Genomic DNA, 22,288 nt, shown 5'->3' with positions numbered 1-22,288 from the left:
TTGTGTCCACGGTGTCACCATTTCCCTCATGATTTTTTCTGTCTCCATCCCTAGCTATTGGAGGGAATCTGGGCTTCTGCTTTCCCCTCTTTGCCCACCTTGGGACAAGAAAACCGCAAAGGTGATACCTTCATTCTTCTAAGTCAGCAGTATGATTTTATTTTTAAACATAGCCTGTGTGCAAAGCTACTTGCAGCTTTCTGGTTGGTATACTACGTCTTCCTGTGCCCTTTCCCACTATAGTTTACCCTGCTGAAATTGCTTCCATCTTGCTTAAGGTTCTCTGAAACTTGTTCTGCGAAATGGACCACATTTGCTTGGTCTCAGTTTTGTCCTAATTATAAACCTAAATGCAGAGTGGTGACATATTCTATTCCTCTTTTAGCCACATGCTTCCATAAATGCTGACAAGTCAGGAGCTATGATAAATAGCTTTCAGCTCCATGATTTAAATTGCTGATGTATTTACAACAAAACTCCAGTAGATGGCAAAATGATCCACCTGATTTTTCAACTGACAGCGTCTGGTTTGACAGGACTGTGAAAACGCAAACATACCCTTTTTGTCTTTCCCCTTTCCTTCCCAAAAGCCACCAAGATATGACACTAAAAATGACCCCATTTTGCTTGTCAGAATTTGCCAAATTAATTAACATTCCCTGGTTCAAGGACATTAATTTTGATGGCTACTGCTTTAGGCACAAATCCCACACTGCCTCTCTGCCACATTCACTATTGCTAGGTTTGCTTTGTTTTTTCTCCTCGGAAGTTTAAAACATGAAATGTCGAGACACATTGTAAATGGATTTCTTTTGTATAGGAATTGTAAGGTACAAGTGCCAACAGTCATTAACGTTTCAATGCTATTTCAGAAATAGTTAAAATAGGTGATCGATCCTTGTTTTGCCTGTTACCAGAAGGAATGAGGCATTATAAAAATGAATTTGCATTTCTCGTGGACAAGTAGAATAGCCGCAAGATCTATTAATTCCCACATGTAACCACATGCATTTCCGTGACTGTCGCAGTGCTGTGTGCTTTTGCATGCCTGGTTTCTCCCCCTTCGCGGTTCTGGAAGCGCATTCCCCCCGCACACGCGGGTATCAGACTCCTTTACAAAACTGACAAGTGACACAGACCCAAAGCACGGCCTGGAGGCGGCAGCCGGCGCCTGGGAGACCTCGCTCCTGCCCCCGGCGGCCTCCGTCCCCCCGCCGCCCGCGCGTCCCCTCAGCCTCACGCGTGGCCGTTGGGGACTGGCAAACGAGCAGCAACGGCTTCGCCCGCGAGCCTGCGCGAGGTAGAGACGCATGCGCGGTGCAGGGGCGGCGAGCGGTTGACGTCGGGGCGCGCGGCGGACGTTCGCGTGCCGCCGGGGGACGGAGCGGCCCGGCCCGGCCCGGGCCCTCAGGGCGGCGATGGCGGCCGCCGGCGGCGGCGGTTCGGGTGCGCCCGTGGAGACGCCCGCCGCCGCCACTGCCGCTGCTACTGCCGCGGAGGCCGGCGCGGTGCTGCAGCGGGAGCCGCTGTACAACTGGCAGGCCACCAAGGGCTCGCTGCGGGAGCGCTTCGCCTTCCTCTTCTCCAACGAGCTCCTCAGCGACGTGCACTTCGTGGTGGGCAAGGGCAGCCCCCGCGGCGGGGGCGGGGGGGCGCCCCCCGGGCCTGGCCAGCAGCGCATCCCCGCCCACCGCTTCGTCCTGGCGGCCGGCAGCGCCGTCTTCGACGCGATGTTTAACGGCGGCATGGCCACCACCTCGGCCGAGATCGAGCTGCCCGACGTGGAGCCCGCCGCCTTCCTGGCGCTCCTGAGGTCAGGCCGCGGCGGGGCGGAGGCGGGCGGCCCCGGGCACGGGGGGGGGGGGTGCTCCTGGACCGCGGGCACGGCGGGGCGGGGGGGACGGGTCGGGTCTCTTCCCTCGCCGGCGTCGCCCGCCCGCGGCCGAGGAGCCGGGCCGGGAGCCCCGCTCGGGCGTTGGTGTCACTTCCTCGCTCCGCGGCCCCTCCTGGCTTCTGTCCCCGAAGAGCCCTTCCTTCTCCCCGGCCCGCCGTGTTCGTCGCCGTGGAGGGAGATGCAGAGAAAACGCGTGACCACCTTGTGGGCTGGCAGGCAAGGTCAAACGCCCCACGAACACATTTTGGTGCCTTCTTGCTCTTTCCCTGCATCCTTTTCCCAAGAGGAGTGCCCTAATCTGAGGGCAGCTAATTGTCCGTTTACAAAAGTACTTCGGTAGTGCTGCGTGTCCGGTTTGGCTTTTTGATTCCGTTTTTACTTTTCAGTAAGGTGATGGGAGTTAGCAGTTTCTCTGGCTGTTGCAACTATCCATCCACCTTCTAATGATGGCTAAGAAGGGACAGAGGCTGTTGTGCCGAGCTTTTAATTTCATTTGGTACTTACTTTGCAGTTTTACTCATCTTGCTGTTCACTTTTCTTTTTCAACAGTGGTAATAGATGGTTGTTACCTTTTTGCCAGAGTAATACCCATTGTAGTCACGCTTATTTCGGATATTTTTGGGTGGAGAGTGAATATGCAGCAGAAGGCAGTAACTAACTGATTTTTACAGACAAATCACCCAAGTGAGACTGAGTGCAGTGATGGCAAAAAGTATGTAAAATGGGTTAGTGATTTCTCATTTGAGCATAATAAGATCTGCTACTTCTCATGCTCACAAAACTGACGAGTTTATCTACCATTTCTTTTTACTCACTGTACTCAGTGGTAAATAAAAGTTATGGTGTTCATAGAGACAATTGCTGATAGTTTCTTTGTGCATCAGGCTGTGGTGTGGTAATAAGACTAAAACTGCTTAACCTTAAGGCTTTTCTCAAAGAAACTCTCTGCTAGGCATAACCTCTATAAAATAGGTGAAACGGATTTCTGTGGTGAACTTTGGGAAACAAGTAATATTATTGCCTGGAAATAAATATGTAGTGTCTAGAAGCTTTCTGTAATGGGAAAAGCTTCAAAGTCTTAGGAGCTTTCTCTTTGTTTTGAGGCCTAATAGATAAGAACAGTGAGAAGACTCATCTAGTCCTTTTTGTAGTCATGGACACAGGAGTTGCAGCAACTGATTTGAAAAAAAACAAAACCGACAAAAAACCCCACAAAACAACAAACCACCATGCAGCAGCAATGTGTCTGTTGCCATTGGCAAACGAACTGTATTCTGTGGATTCTTAGCAAAGAGGGAGTGGCAAGGTGAAGACTCTCTGTAGCAGAGTAGGAGATAGTGGGAAGTATCTTTCAAGCAAAATGGTTTCAAAGGTTAAAAGTAAATGACTGTGCATATACATCTGTTTATATATATGTGGAAAAAAATGGACAGTGAAAAGTGGATATAATGAGAGAAGTTTGTCTGGATAAAAATATAAACACAGAAACAGGAGAATTGTAAGTAAAGATAAGGAAGGTATTTGAAAACTGTAGAAGTGAAGGAAGAGATGTTGTTAGAAGCAAACAAAAGCTATCTTGTGTTGGTCAAGCTGCTAGTACGTAACCGCTGGGGACTTACGTAAGTAAACTGATTTTGCTTGTGTCTTGTCTAAGTATCACCAGACTGATGAACTGTTGAAGCATCTCAGGTTTGATGTCTTTTTTGGAATGAAATACATGACAACTTTTTAGGACATTCTTCCATATTTTTTATATATATATCTATCTTATATTGGAATAAATATACACTGCAACACCTTGTTAAAAACATATATAAGGAGAATTTTAATACAGACAAGTACTGGACTTCTTCCATGCTCGTATACGTTGTTTTTAAAGTATACCAACTATAAGACAACCTGTTTTTTTTCCCTGAGGTTGGCCAGAAAAGGCAAGAACTTACCTTGTGCTGTTGGCCTCTTTTATCTATCATTAGTAAATTGATCAGGTAATGATGGTTGCCTTTTATAGGACCTTTCTTTAATCTTTGCAAAGATCAGTTTGAGGTGTATTGGCTAGAAATTAAGTTGGGATCTTTGAATACACACAGCAAATGAACATCAAGGTAAAGGAAAGTTTAAGTGATGCAAAAACTTTTAGGGATAACTTACTAATTATTTAATGTTCTACAACTTGTTTCCATTTTATTTATTCATGTGGTTTGTTAGGTCCTATCTGTAGTTGACGTGTTTCATAAAGATCTACTGACAAATGCTACTTGTAAATTAAAGGAAAAGATTTTTTTTGATGAAAATTTTTCCAATTCTCTTAAAAAATTAATTCCATCTGTATCTGTTCAGTGAGACTGAGTATCACTTCTCTGTCCTATGATGTAAACTTTCATCAGTATTAGTATTTTGTCACAAAATCGGTGGTAGTTCAAGAATTATGTTTATGGGGAAGAAAAAAGTAGCTAGAAATTGAACAATTTAAGTATCTGGTAGTCACCAAGTTAATGTGACATCTGTTTTTTTTATTTTTCTTTTGGATGTATTCTTACACAATTTAAAATCACCTACAGTTGCTACTTTTTTCTGGCAGAGGCCTCTAAAATAATAGATTTGTAGACTTAAAGTATTTAAAAATAATGAACTGAAACTTTAATGGATAGTACCAGTGTAATTCCAGTAATACGTTGTTTTTCCCCCTAGAGAAAGTTGAGTAGTCTTCCTTGTCTGTGGACTAAAAACTTAACTGTAAAGATGGGAAAAGAGGACCCTGTTAAAATTGGCAGGGGAAGGGGAGAGAACTTTCTTAGAAAACAATTGGCTGAGCTCAAAGGCTAGAAATGACTGTGGTGTGTGTGTTTTGGCTTATCATCCAGTATTCCTCTTGCCTGAAGAGTTTTCAAACATGAGCCACAGAAGTTTTTTTTTAAAAGCAGCTGAATACTTCAGTAATTTGACAGATAAATCCTTAAGAGCTGAAATAGTATCAATCACAAAGTTTGAATCTGCTTCCTAATTAAATAGCTTTTTTTTTTGTATGTTTCTAACTGTACAAATTGTCTAGCAGTGATCAAGAAAATTAACATTGTCTCAGTAGGATTCTGCTTTAGAGTTGTATTTTGTTGGTTTTATACGATTTTTTAAAAAATTTGTTCACATTTTAAAATACATTTTACACTAATTTAATTTGTCCTCTGATAATAGTATAAAGGAAAGTGACGACATGGCACAAATTTAGCAGTCCACCTTCCAAATGTCTTTGCAGAGGACTTTGGCAAGCAGTAAATAGAGGCGTAATCATGACTAACTGGAAAAAGATTCCTGTGTGCTTTTATAATGGTGAAAATATTTCAGCTGTTGGGAAGATGCTAAGACTAGGGGAGGAAGAAGTGCTAACCTGACAGTAAATAAAAGTGGCATAAAATGTGTGAGAGGCTTTTATGTAAAGTGAATGATCAAGTGGTCCCTTGGAAAATTGTTCTGGTCACTGAAAGTTTTCTTCCACTATGCACATACACATGCCTCCCATCCTGGATGAAAATAAAATGAGTCCATATCTAAAGAGCAGGTTATTTCTATAAGTCTCTCAAAGGGGAGGAGAGGAGGGAAGAAGGCAAGGGAGAAGGCTGAGTGATCTTGATTCCCACCGAGTCAAGCGGAGGAGGAGCAGTGGTATAAACGTAAAGGTGTGCTAGTTCAGGCGTGCCACAAATGGGAGAGTTAACACAGAGACAGAGCTCTTGGCACTTGAGCAGAGGGATTTTTAGAGAGAAGATACAGCTAGTGTTCCTCTTTTGTGAGTAGATTAATACATCGTGATCATTCATCCATATACTTAAGGGAAATGGGATTATACAACATCCTAGAGCAATGTACTTTTTAACCATTTTTCGTAGTTTTTACAGCTACTGCTTAACTTTGCAAATTCATACTTTTTAGTGTTTGTAAAAGGCTACTATTTGGCTTTGAAAATCCCAGACAAGTATTGGCATTGTCAAAAACTTGAAATATTCTACACAAAAAACTGACAATGTGACTTTCTTAGTGTATTTGGACACTTCTTGTCATGAGTTTTTGCAGTTTCAAAGTATGTAACTACATCGCACGTTCTGGGACAGTGAGTTGTTATGGTCTGTGGTGATTGATGTGCAGAAACAGATAGTGAGGTCAACAGGGTGAGCTTGAGATGCTGCACAAATTTTAATTATCAGAACTTTAATCACTTAAGTCAGTTTGTCATTGATGCACTTGCAGTTGAGGAGTGTCTCTTAATATGTATCCAGCCATACAGCAGGGGAGGGATTGGAGCATAGAGCCTCAAGTGTATCTTTCATGGGATGAAAAAGCATCCTGTAGCTCATAGATCTCACATGAATGAAAAGCCTGCGTGTATATGCACCGTTACAACATTTGATTTCCTGTCATTTGGCCATGTAATTGGTCTCTGATCATATGAGGAGAAAGTCTGCAGAATTCCTGGGAAAGCAAGGATCAGAAAAGTGCAATTTGGAACTGCACCCTGATTCTTAAGAAGGTGTACCAGAAAGTGAACCACAAGCCAGACAAGCCCCTCTGGTGGGTCAGTTCATTGGCTTCAGGTTGGACATGCTTAAAGAATAAAACCAAAATCATGTTCCAAAAACAACTTGGTGAAAATATTAATTTTATTTTTTTTTTTAGGATTAGGTAAAATTTATAATGTAGTTTGCGTGGTAATGCTGCTTTTTTACAGCCTGTTCATGCTCAAGTCTTGCATGATTTGGATTTTAAGCTCCTATAAAGTCATACAAGGAAGGTTAGGGCATTTTGAAACAGTTTGGGCTTTTTTTGTTTTTTCAAATCTAAAACCAAAATCTAAAGGCACTATTCTAGTTCTTTAATAAACTACTTGGCAATTTGATATACAAAACTGTACCTACGAGATGTTAGTTTCTTAAAAGTAAGTTTGTCAGTGATTGTGACTGACAAGACAGCCCATCATTTTCATCAACAGATAATAGCTCGTAACTTTCATAAATCAATTCTAAATGAACTGTATGAAACTTTTACTAACAAAAATGTTACCATTTAATTAAACTATTTTTCTAAAAGCTATTTGATGTAAATCCAGTTTAAAAACAATGTAGAGCATCATCATTCACAACTGATGTGAAAGCTAGTCATTTGAATGGATTGGAGTATTGTAATGGCAAACATGTACCTGTTGGTAAGTGGCAGCAAATTTTATGTTGAAGGCCATATTTAATCGTATGCTAGCAATTACTGAGCATTAGAGTTTTCTTCGAATATAAGAAATATAAATAGCAAAGAACTTTAGTTGAAACTTTAGTTCTAGGTTTCTATTACTTAGGTCTCCCCATGTTGCAAACAAGTTTGAGTCCATTACTTTCACAGGTTTCTTCTGTTAAATACTAACTAGCTATTGTTACATTAAAAACCCTTCTAAGCACCTTCTGTCTCTACTTGTTGCTTGCTATTCATTTCCAGGAGATTCTGAACAAAAAATATTAAGACATATGAAGGAAAGGTTTGGTCTTCATTGTGGAATTCCTGCCAATGTGCCCTGGTTTATTATGTTTAATCACCTGTGTGTTGGGGACGAATGTATTTTTGTAAATCACAAGCTATTCTTGATTATTATCTGAAAAACTGCTGAAATATTGCTAAGGCTATCTTCAATGTCACCTGTAAGAAAAGTTATTTTTAAAAAGTCATCTTTTCCATACAGAACCTTAAAATAAATCTTATCTTGTCTGGTCTTGAATAACACCTGCTTAGGAAACAGGTTTTTTTCCTGGTTTTGGTGGAGGCTTTTATGTTTTGGTTCACAGCTTCTGCTAAAATCTCAACCAATCATCTAGCCTCAAGCAGTGGAGACGAGCCAGAGTGTTTTGCTATGGCAGGAATAGAAGAGTCAAGGTCATCTGCTAGAATATTACTCCCTTTCCTCTCCTCCAAACACTACAGAATGGTAACTTTGACATAAGGTGTTAACCACAGTCTGAGTCTTTGACTCAATTCTCCTCATGGTGGAGAAGCTAGTGTGCACTGACAATAAATTAAGTTCAGTAATATAGCCATGAAGGGTTATGTATTGATACTTAGAAATACAGCTCTTCCTAGTGAATCAAAATAGCATGCATTTGTATGTTAAGTAATTCTGCAGCTCAGCTGTTGTTTACAGTTCGGTAGCTATGTATAACTAGTACAGCCGGATTAGTCTTAGGGAGTAATACATATTTAAAACAAATGTATGCCATTAGGTTAACGTTAATATTCTTTCTTTAACTAGCATATTAATTTGTAAAAAATGCTACATGGTGAAGTGTTGCATGTTCGCAGTGCAAATCTTTGACTGTTACAAATTGCAGAGAGACTGTTACATTGTGCTTGACTGCCCCCCCTCAAGATATATTTTTGTGATCTATATTTGTGTATTGATTTTTAGGTTTCTTTATTCAGATGAAGTTCAAATTGGTCCAGAAACAGTCATGACTACTTTATACACTGCTAAAAAGTATGCAGTCCCAGCCCTGGAAGCACATTGTGTGGATTTTCTAACGAAGCACCTCCGAGCAGATAATGCCTTTATGCTGCTAACTCAAGTAGGTAAATTTAAGCTTAGTTTTGATTTACTAGGAAAATCAGTATTTGGAGGGAAATGACTAAGTATTGCTTTACAGTGAGTTTGCTATCACATAGTCTATTTTATGTATAAAAATGTCTTGTTCCTCTGTTAGCATTTTTACAGACTCAGCTTATTAATCTGGAGGAAAGACTTAGTGGTTTGTCAACTTTATGCTTAAGATGTTTTTCTTTACCTTTTTAGGCTCGTTTATTTGATGAACCTCAGCTTGCTAGTCTTTGTCTTGACACAATAGACAAAAGTACTATGGATGCAATAAGTGCAGAAGGCTTTACTGATATTGATATAGGTAAGTTACTTTGGGCATCCTAAGCGTTAAACTTCTGAAGGGAATTGTAGGGCATGAGAAGACTTTGTTACGGTAACCTAGGATAGTTTGCCTCTCTCATCCAGTATGTAGAGTCCCAAGGATATTTTACCTCCTTGTGACGGTAACCTGAGGTAGTTTGTTTTCCCCCTCATCTGAACCCACCTTTGCACAGATGCCAACATGATGGGCAGCTGTGGATCTCAGAATTTGGACAACAGCACTTGCATTACATCAGCAAGTTTGCTAATGAGCAAAACAGGACATTGCATGTGTATGATGTGTTAATCAGCACAAGTTTTATTATCTACCCCTGCAGTGCTTTCCTTTGAGCTTCACTCCCAAACAGGGTTCCACTGCATTGGGTCCCCATTTGATTAGTGTAGGTGTCCTGGGGTTACCAGAACATAAAGCGAAAGCTTTCACTTGCTGAGTGTTGTGCCTTGTCCCCGAGGGATCCACACCTGCTTTTGCCGTGTAACAGGAATGATACTGTTTTGTTGCCACATTCTCTATTCAGAAGATCAGGTATGATTTATGAAAACTGTTAAAAAAATAATTAAGATCTAAACTGCTGGTTTCTCTGTTTCATCTTTTATGAAAAGCTAGCAGTTGTAAATTTGGTTAATTTCATTGATACTATATGTGTCTAAGATTTTAGTCCAATTCAGGTAGACTGTGTGAAAAACTCAGACTGAAGGAACATTTTCCAGCTGCTTAAAGAAATTGCAAAGTCATTGTTAACTCATGTTCAGTGAGACTTGTACCCAGACTGTGAGTGTTCATCTCTGCTCTTGATAAGTCCCAGTCTGTTTTGACTTTACAGTATGATACTTTTGATGACCGCAAACATGCCTTGCTTAAGTTCAGGGCATATAAAAATTCCCAAAGAAAACAGAATGTTCAGAATATGAAAACACGTTTTTTCAGGCTTGTGTTTGGTGGTAAACTGAGAATTTTTCTATACCTGTTATTCATAAAATGCCAGAAAGAGTAAGAAATGCAGGAAAACTTGCTTTTGTAAAACATACATGAGAGTACCTTGCCTCACGTTCTGTGTTTCACCTTCAAGCTTTGTGGGTGGTAAATACGTCAATGTTTAAGATCACTTTCATGTATCATTAAACTGGTTTTGTGTGCACCACTGCTGCTTGTGTCTATAGTTGATCCAGATTCGTAGGTGGCTAATCGGATGGGAATATGACAAAGTCATCGTGAGTAACTTGTTTTTTTCAGTAGTGTGCATTCACCACTTGGTCACTTCCAGTTTCGATTTTGCTCTAGCCATGGAAATTCTTTCGGATATTGGTTGTTACTACATAGTTTATATATAGTCACACTCTTAGGAATGAAGAAGAAAGTTCGTATGCTGTCTTCATAGCAGGAAAGTGATTTTTTGGTTTGGAGTCTATACACCATTGGGAGATTTATTTATACGTAAGATGTCTTATCTTTGATGCGTTACTGTGAATGTTCTTAGTGTTAACTTGCTTAACATTCTAAGCTTACTTAATGTGTAGCACCGTTACTGGTTTGGATGAAAACTGATGTAAATCTGTTAACGTTTTTTCTTTAGACACATTATGTGCAGTTCTAGAAAGAGATACCCTTAGTATTCGAGAAAGTAGACTCTTTGGAGCTGTTGTTCGCTGGGCAGAAGCAGAATGTCAAAGACAACAACTGCCTGTGACATTTGGAAACAAACAAAAAGTCCTTGGAAGAGCTCTTTCCTTAATCCGTTTTCCATTAATGACTATTGAAGAGTTTGCAGCAGGTGAGTTTTGGGGTTCTTTGTCTTACTGTTAGACCATATCTCTGCACTGTCACCTGTGAGTGTTTAGATGCTTAAAACTCGATTCTGCTATTAATATTGTACTAGTAAAAGTTGTAATGCAGAAATGAAAGCAAAACATTCTGCAGAATACACTCTTACCGTTGGAAAATATTATCATCTTCAGTTTGTGAATCTGTGTGGTTTAAATACAACAGCTGGAGTAATTCTTCAAATCATCTTAGAAGTTGTTTCTTTTCACAGGCCCTGCTCAGTCTGGAATCTTGTCAGACCGGGAAGTTGTAAATCTCTTTCTGCATTTTACTGTCAATCCTAAACCTAAAGTAGATTATATTGACCGACCAAGATGTTGCCTTAGAGGAAAAGAATGCAGCATTAACAGGTTCCAGCAAGTGGAGAGTCGCTGGGGCTATAGTGGAACAAGTGATCGGATTAGGTATGGCTTTTGAAACTGTTTGGAGGAGAGACAGAGAAGTGTGGGAAGAAAGGGAACATGGTACTCAACTTCAACTTTTTGGCATAAGATACAGTAACAAACATGCTGGTTCTGTTTGGGCATGTTTGATCTCTTCCTTTTTTTTTTTTTTTTTTTTAAATTAGGCTGTTGCACACATGAAAACATGAAGTAGCAAAGAACAAAGTTCAGGAGGACTGGGTGCATTCTAAAGTTGGTTGTTAGATGCATATTTCTTTTTAAAATACCAAGTCTTGATCTGTTTTTTATTTTGGAGATATTCAAAAGAATCTGGTGGGTTTTTGTTTAGTGATACTGACTATCTTGGGGGATTAGCAAAGCTTTAACCTATAAAGCTGATACCTTACAAAGCATTTAACTTAGTATCAAAATCTAAATAGAAAGCATTATTGAAAAAAAATATTAATTTAATGTAATTTTCGGCTTACTTCCCTACTCTTCAGGGCGAGTCTTTTTCCTGCTTGACTGTAACACACCCATCGCAGCTGTTTAAATTCCTTTTTTGGCTTGTCTTACTAGGTTCACAGTTAATAGAAGAATTTCCATAGTAGGATTTGGATTATATGGATCTATTCATGGACCCACAGACTATCAAGTTAATATACAGGTACAGTATATTCTCTTTAAATAGGCTTATGCAGAAACTACACTTGTAGTACTTGCAAAACGTTTGGTGTATATTTGAATTGGGTAGGAGCAATCTGATAGGCCAAGAATCTAACCCGTGTTTTGTCCCCAGCAGTGGTGATAAGCAGATGACTAGGGAAAAGTAAGAACAATATGAAACTCTTCTCCTTTTCTGCTGTATTCTGAGTTTCCTAAAGTGTTTCCTGAGACTGATTTGGTTTTTGTATTTAGTAGCTCTTGGTGAGTCTTCTTCAGGATACTTGTCTGGTCTAACCTTGTATTCCTGTAAGGAATTTCATAGCTTCGTAATCTGTTCAGTTGTGCACAGAATCTGTCCTTTAATAAAGTTTCTAGTAATTCAGGAAAGAGATCTTGGATTTATCAGGATAAGACAATCCGGCAATTAAGCCTGCTTAATTGTATTTTTCACACTTTAATCTGACAGTTTGAACCTTTCTGTTTTAACCTGGATACAACTTCATATTTCTATAGGATGCCCTTTTTTGTTTGTTTTCCAGTAACAGCCTTTTGCTGTTCAGCCATGCCAGCTTTTTTCCCCCTTTTCTCAAGCCTTTCCTAATAGGTGATATCTTCTGATACAGTACTTGGGCACATGATGTCCTGTAGTAGTCTGCATGCTTCTTATAAAGATTAAATTTTCTTAATTGGTCCTCCTAGCTTCTTTTGAACAAGCTTCTTCATTTTTCTCTTTTTGAAATCTAGCACAGCTATGGTGGATTTGCTTTTGTTGTTCCTGTGGCAGCATTGACTTTAAGTATATTATGGACACTGTTGCATAGTGTTTCCATTATGAAATTTTGAATCTGATCCTGCTCATCACTCAGTACCAAATCAAGGGTTGCATTTCTTCCTACTGAGCAATTGGTTAGCAAGCTCACGAAATGGTCAGTGGTAGCATCTAAAAATGTCACCCCTGCTTTGTGTCCTCGTATGACCCTTGCCCGGTCTGAGCAGGTAATTGAAGACAGCACTAAAATTGTATTTCCTGCTCTTGTAGCCTGTTTGATCTTTCTTAGCATGTTGTGGTCAGGATTGTCTTCTAGCAATATTGATCCAGCACTGTATTTTTTTCCTTTTTAAGTATGGAATTTCAGTCTGTTTGAATTCTCTTATTGAGATTGGTTGTGACTTGATTCTACGCTTTCTAACAAGGTATTAGCATTCCGTGACTGGCACAGTTTTACTCTGCTGTGTATTTCATAACCTGGTACTATTGCATCACATTGATTTATTAGGTGTGTGGGAAATCTTGTGAAAGAACAAAGGTGTGACTTCATTTAAGACCAGAAATTCCATTGTCCATGCTTTATTTCATGGACACCTAGCATGCGCTGGAACTGCTCTTTTGGTTCATTTCTGGGCATCCTATTTAAATGACAGTTTATTTGTCTTCTGTTTCCTATTTGATGATTACCATTCTCTGACTGTCCTGTACTTAAGGATAGGAATTTGTGTCTGACTTAAGAAAAAAAAAAAAAAAAAGTCCCTTTCCTCTTATGTTGTTCCAAGGAGAATGTATCTGGAATGAGGTTTTGAAGGAATTTGTTGGCTTTGCCACATTCCTCAGTTTAAAAGCTCACTTGCAAATTCCTCGATTTGAAGTGCTATCTGTTTGGTTTTCTTAAACTATACATCTATGTAAATAAGTAGCATAGTGCACTAGATTGGATTTTTAGAACAAGAGTTGGTACTGAGGACCTAGCAGCTATACTATACATATTTGGGGATATTTACTTTGTATTAACTCTTGTTTGATCATCTCGGCTAAATTCCTGTTAGCAGATGAGAGCATTTGGTGTGCTCCCTCAGCATGTTTGCTGGATTTATTTCATCTGAAAAGAATTTAGTTCTTGCAAGGCAAACCGAAGCATATTAAGTGGGAATGATCAAGAGATTCACTTGAAAAACATGTTCCTGATCCAAACCAAAAGGCTAATACACCTTTATGGTTCAGATGAAGGCCATCTGTCTTACATGTGTTCTCTTTATTCTGGAAGTATCCCCAATTCCTGATGAGTCTGAAACACCTGTCTGAAAAGGTTGTGACGAAGTTTAAGTCCCCTATTTTTCTTTTTGGACCAGCATCAGTACTAGCAGAGCTTCAGATAGTTAAACTTTACATACTTGTCTTAAAATAGTGACAATGTATATTGCAAATACATCTTTTACGGGAAAGGGGCTTATGACTTCAGCATTATAAATAATATTTCTATTGATTGTAGCCGGGGAAAAAAATTAGAGCACATTTTGCCTAGAATAGGGCTTTGTCTCATTTGTGTAATATTAAAAATCATGTGGAAATTTAAAATATTAAAATTTATAGGGTTCTTGTCAGCGCAGTAATCATGAGAAGTGTTCATGTTACTCTAAAACTCTGATATCCATCTTCTGCAAGAGGTATTCAGCAGCATGGACCAGGATTACTATCCAAAATGAGAAGTGAGGTATCTGCTACTACTACATGTTAGTGATTCTTATTCACCACTAAAATTGAAGGCAAAAGAAATAATGTGTAGTCTGGGTGTAATTTCTATGCTGAATATAGAATAGAAATAAATTGTATAAAACATAGCAGCATACACTTCTGTTTTCTTTTAACAATGTATCATTGACTGCTTATGTTATCTGTAAAAACTTGTTTTCTAAATCAGCCACAGCCAGCGCATGTGCTTCCCTCATGTGGGCTGTGTAGGTGTATGAAGATCAGCAAATCTAAGTACAGGATTATGTGTAGTACATGAAGCTCAGAAGCCGAAAGTCTATGAGCTATTCTTCATCTCCCAAGCAAAAACCTGAATGCTGCTCCAACCAGGTTACAGTTTAGCCCACAGATTGGACAGCCTGTGTAAAACTCTCAAACTATTGCTCGGCACACAGCTGGGTCAATCTTAATGGTATCGGGAAATTACACCTACTTTCCAGGTCTGAGATTGCACTATCCTGGCAATTAAACTGGGTGGAGTAGGCAACTGTTTGCTTGTAATATTCTAATATGCATACAATAAGAATATTTCTCAAGTTTATAAACCTAAAAATACTATTTTCATGTTTTTATACAGATAATTGATTATGAGAAGAATCAAACACTAGGACAAAACGATACTGGATTTAGTTGTGATGGAACGGCCAGTACATTCAGAGTTATGTTCAAAGAACCAATAGAGATATTGCCAACGGTTTGCTACACAGCTTGTGCAACATTGAAAGTACGAATGCCTAACAGTAGAGAAGAAAATGTTATTTTGATGCAAGAGTTGTTCTTTTGATGAGAAAGTGTTTTCTAGGTCTTGGATTTGTTTTAAGTTTAGTACTAAAGAAAACCGTAGCTAAACTCCACAGTAACTTCTAAGACTGCTACTTCTCTTCTGTGCCACAGCACAGAATTCCTAACTGGATCTTTTGTGACTTCCCACTTCCTGGCTTGATTTAAGAGTTAGAATGAGTTCTAATGGAAGTCACTGATTCTGTGTGGGCAAAAGCACTGTCTAGAATATTTAATCTGGCAGCTATCAAAATTTAAGTTTGATTTATCAAGGTTATTCTAACCACTAGCTAGAGTCAAGAAAATGGAAAGCTTTTTTTTTTTTAATCACTTTTTATATACTGGTGTTGAAATCTAGGAATGTCTCCCCTTTAATGTCATGGACAAATTTATTTATTCAATGTTTTCTCAAAAATATTTTAATATTCTTTTAAATATAATTCCCTATACAGAAATCAAAGTTGAATGGGTTGCAAAAAAATGTTGCACGCTAAAAGAAGCTGAGGCAGGGAACTAAGAATATAGACAACCTGTATGACAAGGAGATATACTAGAAAATATGTATTCATTACTAGTTGGATAAAATCAAGTGGTTTACGTCTGCTGTCAGAGAAACTTTTGTTATTTAGACACAGGGCACTTCCTTGTGTTGTCTGTGATTTTGTATATAACTTACATGATGTGGGTACAGAAATTTTATACTATTAAAATTACCTGAGTCAGTAGTGTTTGAACTTCAACATTTTATGGGTCTTACTGCCCGCTTCCATTCAGTTGCTGATCTCTTCTGATGTTTTTCAGGGTCCCGATTCCCACTATGGAACAAAAGGTTTGAAGAAAGTGATCCACGAATCTCCTACTGCTAGCAAAACATGCTTTGTCTTTTATAGTTCACCAGGTAACAACAATGGTACATCAATAGAAGATGGGCAGATACCAGAAATAATATTTTATACATAATTTCACATGATAATCCCAAATGTGTATCAGCGGACTTCAGCTCACTATTGGCGGCAGTTAAAAAATTCTGTGAAATTACATGAATGTGTGAGAACAAAACTAATTTGTTTGAGCGGTACTGGAAAAGCTGTTTTCTCTGCATCGTTACTGGCAGAACGTAATTTAGCTTTTCCTCTTAACAAAATGTCAAGTGGACTAAGTACTCTGTGTATTGAAAAGATTGTTTTAAATACCGTCTTGTGATTAATTGCTTTGTATTTTCACCTCTTCATTTCTCATGTAGTAGAATTCATTTTTGGAACTGGAAAATCCTTACTCATTATGAACTTCTTGTCCTAAAAAGACAGTAAGGCTGCTGCTGTAGTCCTAGCTTATACTTCTTTCCAAAATGACCTTGGAATGACCCTATGGACGTGAATTGCTACTTTTTTTTTTTTTTTTTGAAGTACATCAGCAAGCTGGATTCATATTGCTGTCATCTTGACTTTTTGGATGTGCCATGGAGAATTAATGGACTTGGCACTGCAGACAGCACCTGCAGCTGCACTGAAGAAATACTGTGTCAAATTCAGCAATAAACAGATCTTTCCAGAATCTTTCTTAATTCAGAAGGGCTGTTTTGGAACATAGAGCTGGTTATGGAAATAGCCACTGTATATACATATGTGCCTGTAAGAAAATGTATAATGTGAAAATAAGAATACTAGACTTGTAATGATGTTATTTTATCATTGCGTATTCTAATGCTAAAAATGAGTATAAAGTAAGGTTTATTTGTGTGCAACTAGTTCTACAGCTTGCATACAATAATTTGATGCAATTGATGTATGTATATAGTACGCGGTGTCTTGCAATACGTGCTGTGTAGTAGAACTTCATGTACAAAATCCTGTACACAAATCCTCCCACAAATTATAGTAAAGTATTAATTTGAGAATACAGATGGGAAAAATCACCTCCTCTTTTCTTTTCCCTACTTTACCTGCCTGCTACCGTGGAAGTCGTGCAGGCCTTAGGTCTGAAAGCTCAACCTTTAAACCAAGCTCTGCCAGCACCCTGCCTGGGCCGGGCATTAGTACGCGCGGCGCCGGCAGCTCCGGTCTCGCCGGGGCAGGCAGGGGAAGGGGGTGCCGGCACAGCCCGGGCTGCCGGTGCCTGGAGGTGCCGCTGCCCGGCAGACGGAGCGGCCTGGCCAGCTCCGCCTTTGCCGCTCAGGCGGCTGTGGCGCAGCGCGCAGGCGCGGCAAGGGTAGAGCCGGGCACTTCCGGGCGGGGCTATCTGCTGTTGCCGGAAGGGCCGCACCGCACTATGCTGGCCCTCGCCGGCTTCCGTCGGCTGCTGGCGGCGCCGGCGCGGAGCGGCGGCGGGGCCATGCCCCGGAAGGTGCGGGTGGGAAGGCCCTGGGGAGGGGGAGTCCGGCCCTGGGGAGGGGAGGCAGGTGGTGACTGCGCTTGTTTCTGTGTTTCAGGGAAAAGGAGCCGGGAAGGGACCCGCGGAACCGGCCGGCGCTGCGGGACCGGTGGCCGCGGCGGGTGATGGCTGCGTGAGGGTGGCGGTTCGCGCCAAGCCCGGCGCCCGGTGCAGCGCCGTCACAGGTGGGGCTGCCTCCCGCTGCCTCCCCGCGCCTGGAGGGAGGTGCTGCCGGGGCGGGGGGCGGCTCGGGAGACCGGGCTGAGGCGGGACAGCGTTCTCTTGGAACAGCCGGGTTGAAGGTGCTCCGGTGGCCTTTCGCGGCCTAGGAATAACCGCCCGTAACGGGGAACCGAGCGGGAAAGCTGGTTTTTCCAGCTAGTCTTTCTAACGAGTTCAACGGCTTATCTTTAACCCCTAAGCTGTAAAACAAACAAAAACCCACACCAAAAAACCCCACAACCAACCAACCAAACCCACCCAGAAATCAGAAAACTGAAGAGAGTAAAAGCAGCCGGGAGCAGCAATTCCACGTTCCCCTGTAGGTAACGCTAGGTGGTGCCGCGAGCGTGAGGTAAATTCTTCTGAACCAATTTTTTTTGAAAGGAGTCACAGCAAACACATTTGGTCAGCAGCACCTCAATTTGACATGTGTAATTTTTTGCATGCTACTTGTATCCCAAGAGCTTGTACGGTTTCCTTTGAACTCTAAAGTTTAATCGAATAAAAGGTGTTCTCCCGCTTGACTTGCTTACATACAAATTAGAACTGCTTTTTATGCAGATATGTCTGTGAGACTAACGTAGTGGACTGTAGTAGGGTATCCAGGTTCAAATGGCAACGCAAGGAAATTGTTGATGATAGCATAGCTCTCTGGGCAGGCTTATTTATCATGCTTTTTTTTGGTGGGATAACCTGATTTGTATTATGCTACATGATGCCAAGCTGGACTACACCTGCAGCAGAATGGACAATGTAGAGAGGGGCTTAGAACATAAACATTAATTTTTAGGAGACAATAACTAGATGTTTTGAATATTTTGAGCATAAAATCCTTAAAATATTTGTTATAGATGTGACAGCTGAGGCAGTAGGTGTAGCTATTGCTGCACCTCCATCAGAAGGGGAGGCCAATGCAGAGCTGTGTCGCTACCTCTCTAAGGTGCTAGAAGTGAAGAAGAGTGACGTTGTTTTAGAGAAGGTACTTCCTTTTTCTTTTCTTTCAGTTTTGCCCTACTGCAATTTAAATTCAAGATTTTGAAATGTACTTTCAAGTACAGGGAGCTGCTCTCCAAGTTGAGCCCAAAAGACACTTTAAAGGTGTTTAGTTGAGTTAATGAAATGATTCATTGAGAACAAACCTAGTGTAGGAAGAACCACAGCTCATCTTGAGATCTTTAACCAGAGCAGTTCACATCACGGTATATTTTTCGAATTTGTGTGGGGCATGTTTTCTGGGTTCTTCAAAGATTCTCGTGTTTTCATGTCAAATGCAGTTCACACAATTTGTGCTTTGGAGAGAATGTGCATTTTATTAATAACTTTCATTTTCTTGAAGTAACTTCTCTATTTGATGGAAAGTTTTCTCACAATTAACTGTCACACGTAAGCAAGAGCATATGTAAGCACTTGGGTTATATCTGAGCCTCAAGAGTTTCTTTGTATTAGAATTTACATGTCTTGACTTTAGTGAGTGGAAACTCTTTGTTTTATTCATTGCACTGAATAAATAATTTGTTTTATTAATTCATTGTACTTAAAGTTAGTCTTTCCAGCCATGTTCATTTATAGTTTATGAACATAAGAGCACAATGAAAAATTGTGCTTTTTATTTTTGTCTGTTAGTTTAACATAGTAGTTGTAGAAGTCTGCTAAAGGATCGTCATAAATGGCAACACGATGAATGAATTCAGCACTGCATTACTGAAAGGCAGAGGTGTGAAGATTTGAATCTTGTTTTTCCTGAATCCTGGGCAAATGGCTTCATTTGTTTATCAATATTTTACAGATAACACTGTTTTCCTACCTTAAAGGGATGTTCAGGTTTAACTATTCTCATAAATGCTAATTAAAGTTGAACATAAAAGGGGCCAGTGTTGTCTGACCTTCTTGACTCAGTTGTTCTGACCTGCGGTGTCCAAATGATTACGTTAGTGTTTGTTTTTCACAAGCCACTGTCCTCAGTGAAGCACTGTGGTAAAGTCTGTATTTTACCTGTGGCTTAGATTTTTTCCATCCTGATTTGCTAGGTGTAAACAGCGAGTGATTTTTGGTACTGGTTGCCCTCTTAGATGCTACTTGCTTTATGGTGAGTGCTAACATTAACAAAACCAATCCAAATTGGGAAATGATCCAGTATAAAACTGGGGTTACGAGTTTTTTATGGAAGGGCCTTGATTTGCATCAGCAGCTGGCTAGACCGCTTTAAAAGACTATTTTTAATTTTAAGTTTCATGCTATATTTCTGTATAGTAGAGTTAAGGAAGTTTTCCTCCTTCAGGATGTCCCTTGTGCGTTTTTCAAACTTTTTTGGCCAGGCTGCAGATTAACAACCAACTTGTTTCTTATGGTTTACTGAATACTAGCAAAGTTGTGTCTTCAGGCAATGTGAAATGAGGTTGCAGGTTTGCCAGTTCCTGTGTAAAATAGTGTGGGGGTTTTTTCAGTAATACAAAAATGGGTCAATAATATTTCAAATAACTGCTGTATGAATCTGACTGTCTTATAGGTTATATACAATGTGATTTCATTTCAACCTGAGAACTCAGCTTAGGAGTAACTAATACTCTGTGGGAGACAACTCTGAAGAAATATCTGAAAGTACCCAGTTATCCAATACACATATATATACCCACACACTTTTTAAAAAACAAAAATACAAATTGGAGTCCTGCTTCTAGATGATACAAGTGAATTATGGAAACTTATCACTCCTCACTTTTCATTGTAGCCTATAAAAAGAGCATGAATTCAGGGCGTGCTCTGGGAGCCATATCCAATTTTAAAAGGACAGTAGATAAGACATTAACTAGGAAGGACATTGATCTATCTCTTTCTGCTGTTAATTCTGAATGCCCATACTTTAAGAATTCTTTTTAAAGTACCCAATCCGTTGGCATCACAGTGAGATTTTTTTTTTTGAATGTGTATTTGGTGGTGATTCTCTGAAAGATGTTTTTTATGTGTGTGTCTAAACCAGGGTGGTAAATCACGTGACAAAGTGGTGAAGATTTTGGTATCCATGACACCAGATGAGATTTTAGAAAAACTGAAAAAAGAAGCTTCCAGTTGACCTAAAACAAGACTGGGAAATGGGACAATGCATCTTGGTAAATGGACTGATATTCCTTCTTACGTAAATCTAGTCCTGTTGAGAATGTGGGTAAGGAATAGGCAAAGCTACTTCCCCCTCCCCCCCCCCCCCCCCCCCCCCCCCCCCGGTTAATATTGGTGCTGTATCATTGAAGTTTTTGTGTAGGTTTGCTTAGAAAAACTTGTCTTTACTGAGGCTCTGTATCTGCTTCTGTCACTACAGACTTTTTCCCCTCTGGAGTGTTTCCTGTTGGTAAGATTTGTCCTCTTTCCTGGTCCCTAAACAAATGGTTTAGAAAACTTGTTTCTTAGTGAACCAAACTTTGGTTGACAAAGTAAAAAGCTTGGAGTGACAGGCTTCAATGTGAAAAGTGGTACAAAAGGATGAGTCTGGATGGATGGTAAAGACCCTGCAAGAACGTTCTCTTCAATATCTAGCCGCAGGTACTGGGTGCAGTTTTCCACTATGTGCACATGTGTACATCTAAAATAAATGTATTTGAGGCCAGTATACTGTTGTTGAACACGCAAGCAAGCTAAAAGCAGAATCGCCTGAACAACTGAAACAAAACTAGAAGTTTGCAGTATGAAAAACTGACCCAGAACCTGGTAATTGCACACACCGTGTCACTTTGTAATAGTCTGTAATTAGTTTCCTGAAAAGTAGCAATACAATCATGTTTTTTTGCCAAATGTATGTCAAGTGTAATGACTGTTTTTAATAAAAGGGGTGAAAAGTATTATGAAAACTTTGGTTTGGGCTTATATTTTAAACTAAAAGTTTCCTAGAAGTCACTTACTAGAATGCTATTTTTAAACAGGGCTTTTTTGCAATCTTTCCTTGATTTAAAAATGAGTAGTATTCAAACCCATAGAGAACTGAGCAGAGTCATTTGTAGAACAGAGCAAGAACTCTGAAACAAAACATACAACTATAACCCAGTCTCAGGGCTGATGAGAAGAAGGTTTAACTTCTCTCTTTGTCATGCTTCAGAGGTCAGAGTAAGATTTAACTAGTATTTCCCCAAAATGTATGTGATATCCCACATGTCTCTTATCAGAGTTTGCTTTTTCATCTGCATCGCTGCTGAGGTCTGAAATTGTCCTATCTTTACTATGGTTGTCATATTTAAAATAGATATATATACACACACGGAATGCTTGAAGTAAAAAAGAAAAACCGTTCTGAAGGTTTGTTTAAGATTTATCATACTTTCTCCTGGAAAGCAATATTATGAATGCAAAAGTTACAGCTAAATTTCTTTACCAGCTTCATGCAGTGTAGGCTTCAGAGCTCATAATTCAGTTTTTCATGGTAAAAAATCTTTTGCTTTAGGAAATTCTTTCTGCTTCCTGTTATCCTAAATATTGCAACAGTTGTTTTTAGAGTTAGATACAGCTCCTTCAAGGTGACTCATTTTCACAGATGTTACGAAGAATGTTACTTTCTTGTTTGGATAGCGTTTGGAGAACTGAGTCTAAATTGTGAATGCTGTTTGCGTAATGGTTTGCGTCTGTGCTCCTTACTTTCTCAGGCTTTTGGTCAGCCATACGTTGCCTCAGTTGCTGTTCCTTCCTTACTCCTTTCTGTCTG

General features: G+C 39.9%; 2 protein-coding genes across 4 annotated transcripts; both read left to right on the top strand.

The window, feature by feature from the left end:
• The first annotated feature begins 1,306 nt into the window (after nucleotides 1–1,306).
• BTBD1 (BTB domain containing 1) lies at nucleotides 1,307–16,924 on the top strand. Of its 2 annotated transcripts, XM_075764980.1 has the most exons (9): nucleotides 1,307–1,813; nucleotides 8,331–8,487; nucleotides 8,712–8,817; nucleotides 10,412–10,609; nucleotides 10,871–11,063; nucleotides 11,622–11,709; nucleotides 14,810–14,956; nucleotides 15,814–15,910; nucleotides 16,256–16,924. In XM_075764980.1, exons 1-9 carry the CDS (start codon nucleotides 1,419–1,421, stop codon nucleotides 16,309–16,311), a joined length of 1,437 nt encoding a protein of 478 aa, XP_075621095.1. In that variant the 5' UTR covers nucleotides 1,307–1,418; the 3' UTR covers nucleotides 16,312–16,924. The 2 variants fall into 2 exon arrangements, with proteins under 2 accessions (XP_075621095.1, XP_075621094.1); XM_075764979.1 differs by having other exon boundaries at nucleotides 1,308–1,813; nucleotides 15,814–16,924.
• Nucleotides 16,925–17,209: 285 nt separating this feature from the next.
• On the top strand, nucleotides 17,210–21,443 carry C12H15orf40 (chromosome 12 C15orf40 homolog). 2 transcript variants are annotated; one of them, XM_075764983.1, is made up of 5 exons: nucleotides 17,210–17,355; nucleotides 17,441–17,567; nucleotides 18,456–18,583; nucleotides 20,582–20,711; nucleotides 20,918–21,443. In XM_075764983.1, exons 1-4 carry the CDS (start codon nucleotides 17,281–17,283, stop codon nucleotides 20,672–20,674), a joined length of 423 nt encoding a protein of 140 aa, XP_075621098.1. In that variant the 5' UTR covers nucleotides 17,210–17,280; the 3' UTR covers nucleotides 20,675–20,711; nucleotides 20,918–21,443. The 2 variants fall into 2 exon arrangements, with proteins under 2 accessions (XP_075621098.1, XP_075621096.1); XM_075764981.1 differs by having other exon boundaries at nucleotides 17,211–17,355; nucleotides 20,582–21,443.
• Nucleotides 21,444–22,288: the final 845 nt, after the last annotated feature.

The sequence above is a fragment of the Balearica regulorum genome, chromosome 12 (assembly GCF_011004875.1).
Source record: "Balearica regulorum gibbericeps isolate bBalReg1 chromosome 12, bBalReg1.pri, whole genome shotgun sequence".
NCBI classification, from domain to species: domain Eukaryota; kingdom Metazoa; phylum Chordata; class Aves; order Gruiformes; family Gruidae; genus Balearica; species Balearica regulorum.
This window is presented reverse-complemented; position numbering and strand designations above follow the sequence as displayed.

Coding starts and splice junctions, on each gene's coding strand:
- C12H15orf40 (XM_075764983.1), top strand. CDS start 17,281: ATGCTGGCCCTCGCCGGCTTCCGTCGGCTGCTGGCGGCGCCGGCGCGG. Junction 17,356..17,440: donor GCGGGGCCATGCCCCGGAAG/GTGCGGGTGGGA, acceptor TCTGTGTTTCAG/GGAAAAGGAGCCGGGAAGGG. Junction 18,584..20,581: donor GTGACGTTGTTTTAGAGAAG/GTACTTCCTTTT, acceptor TGTCTAAACCAG/GGTGGTAAATCACGTGACAA.
- BTBD1 (XM_075764979.1), top strand. CDS start 1,419: ATGGCGGCCGCCGGCGGCGGCGGTTCGGGTGCGCCCGTGGAGACGCCC. Junction 1,814..8,330: donor GCCTTCCTGGCGCTCCTGAG/GTCAGGCCGCGG, acceptor ATTGATTTTTAG/GTTTCTTTATTCAGATGAAG. Junction 8,488..8,711: donor CCTTTATGCTGCTAACTCAA/GTAGGTAAATTT, acceptor TTACCTTTTTAG/GCTCGTTTATTTGATGAACC.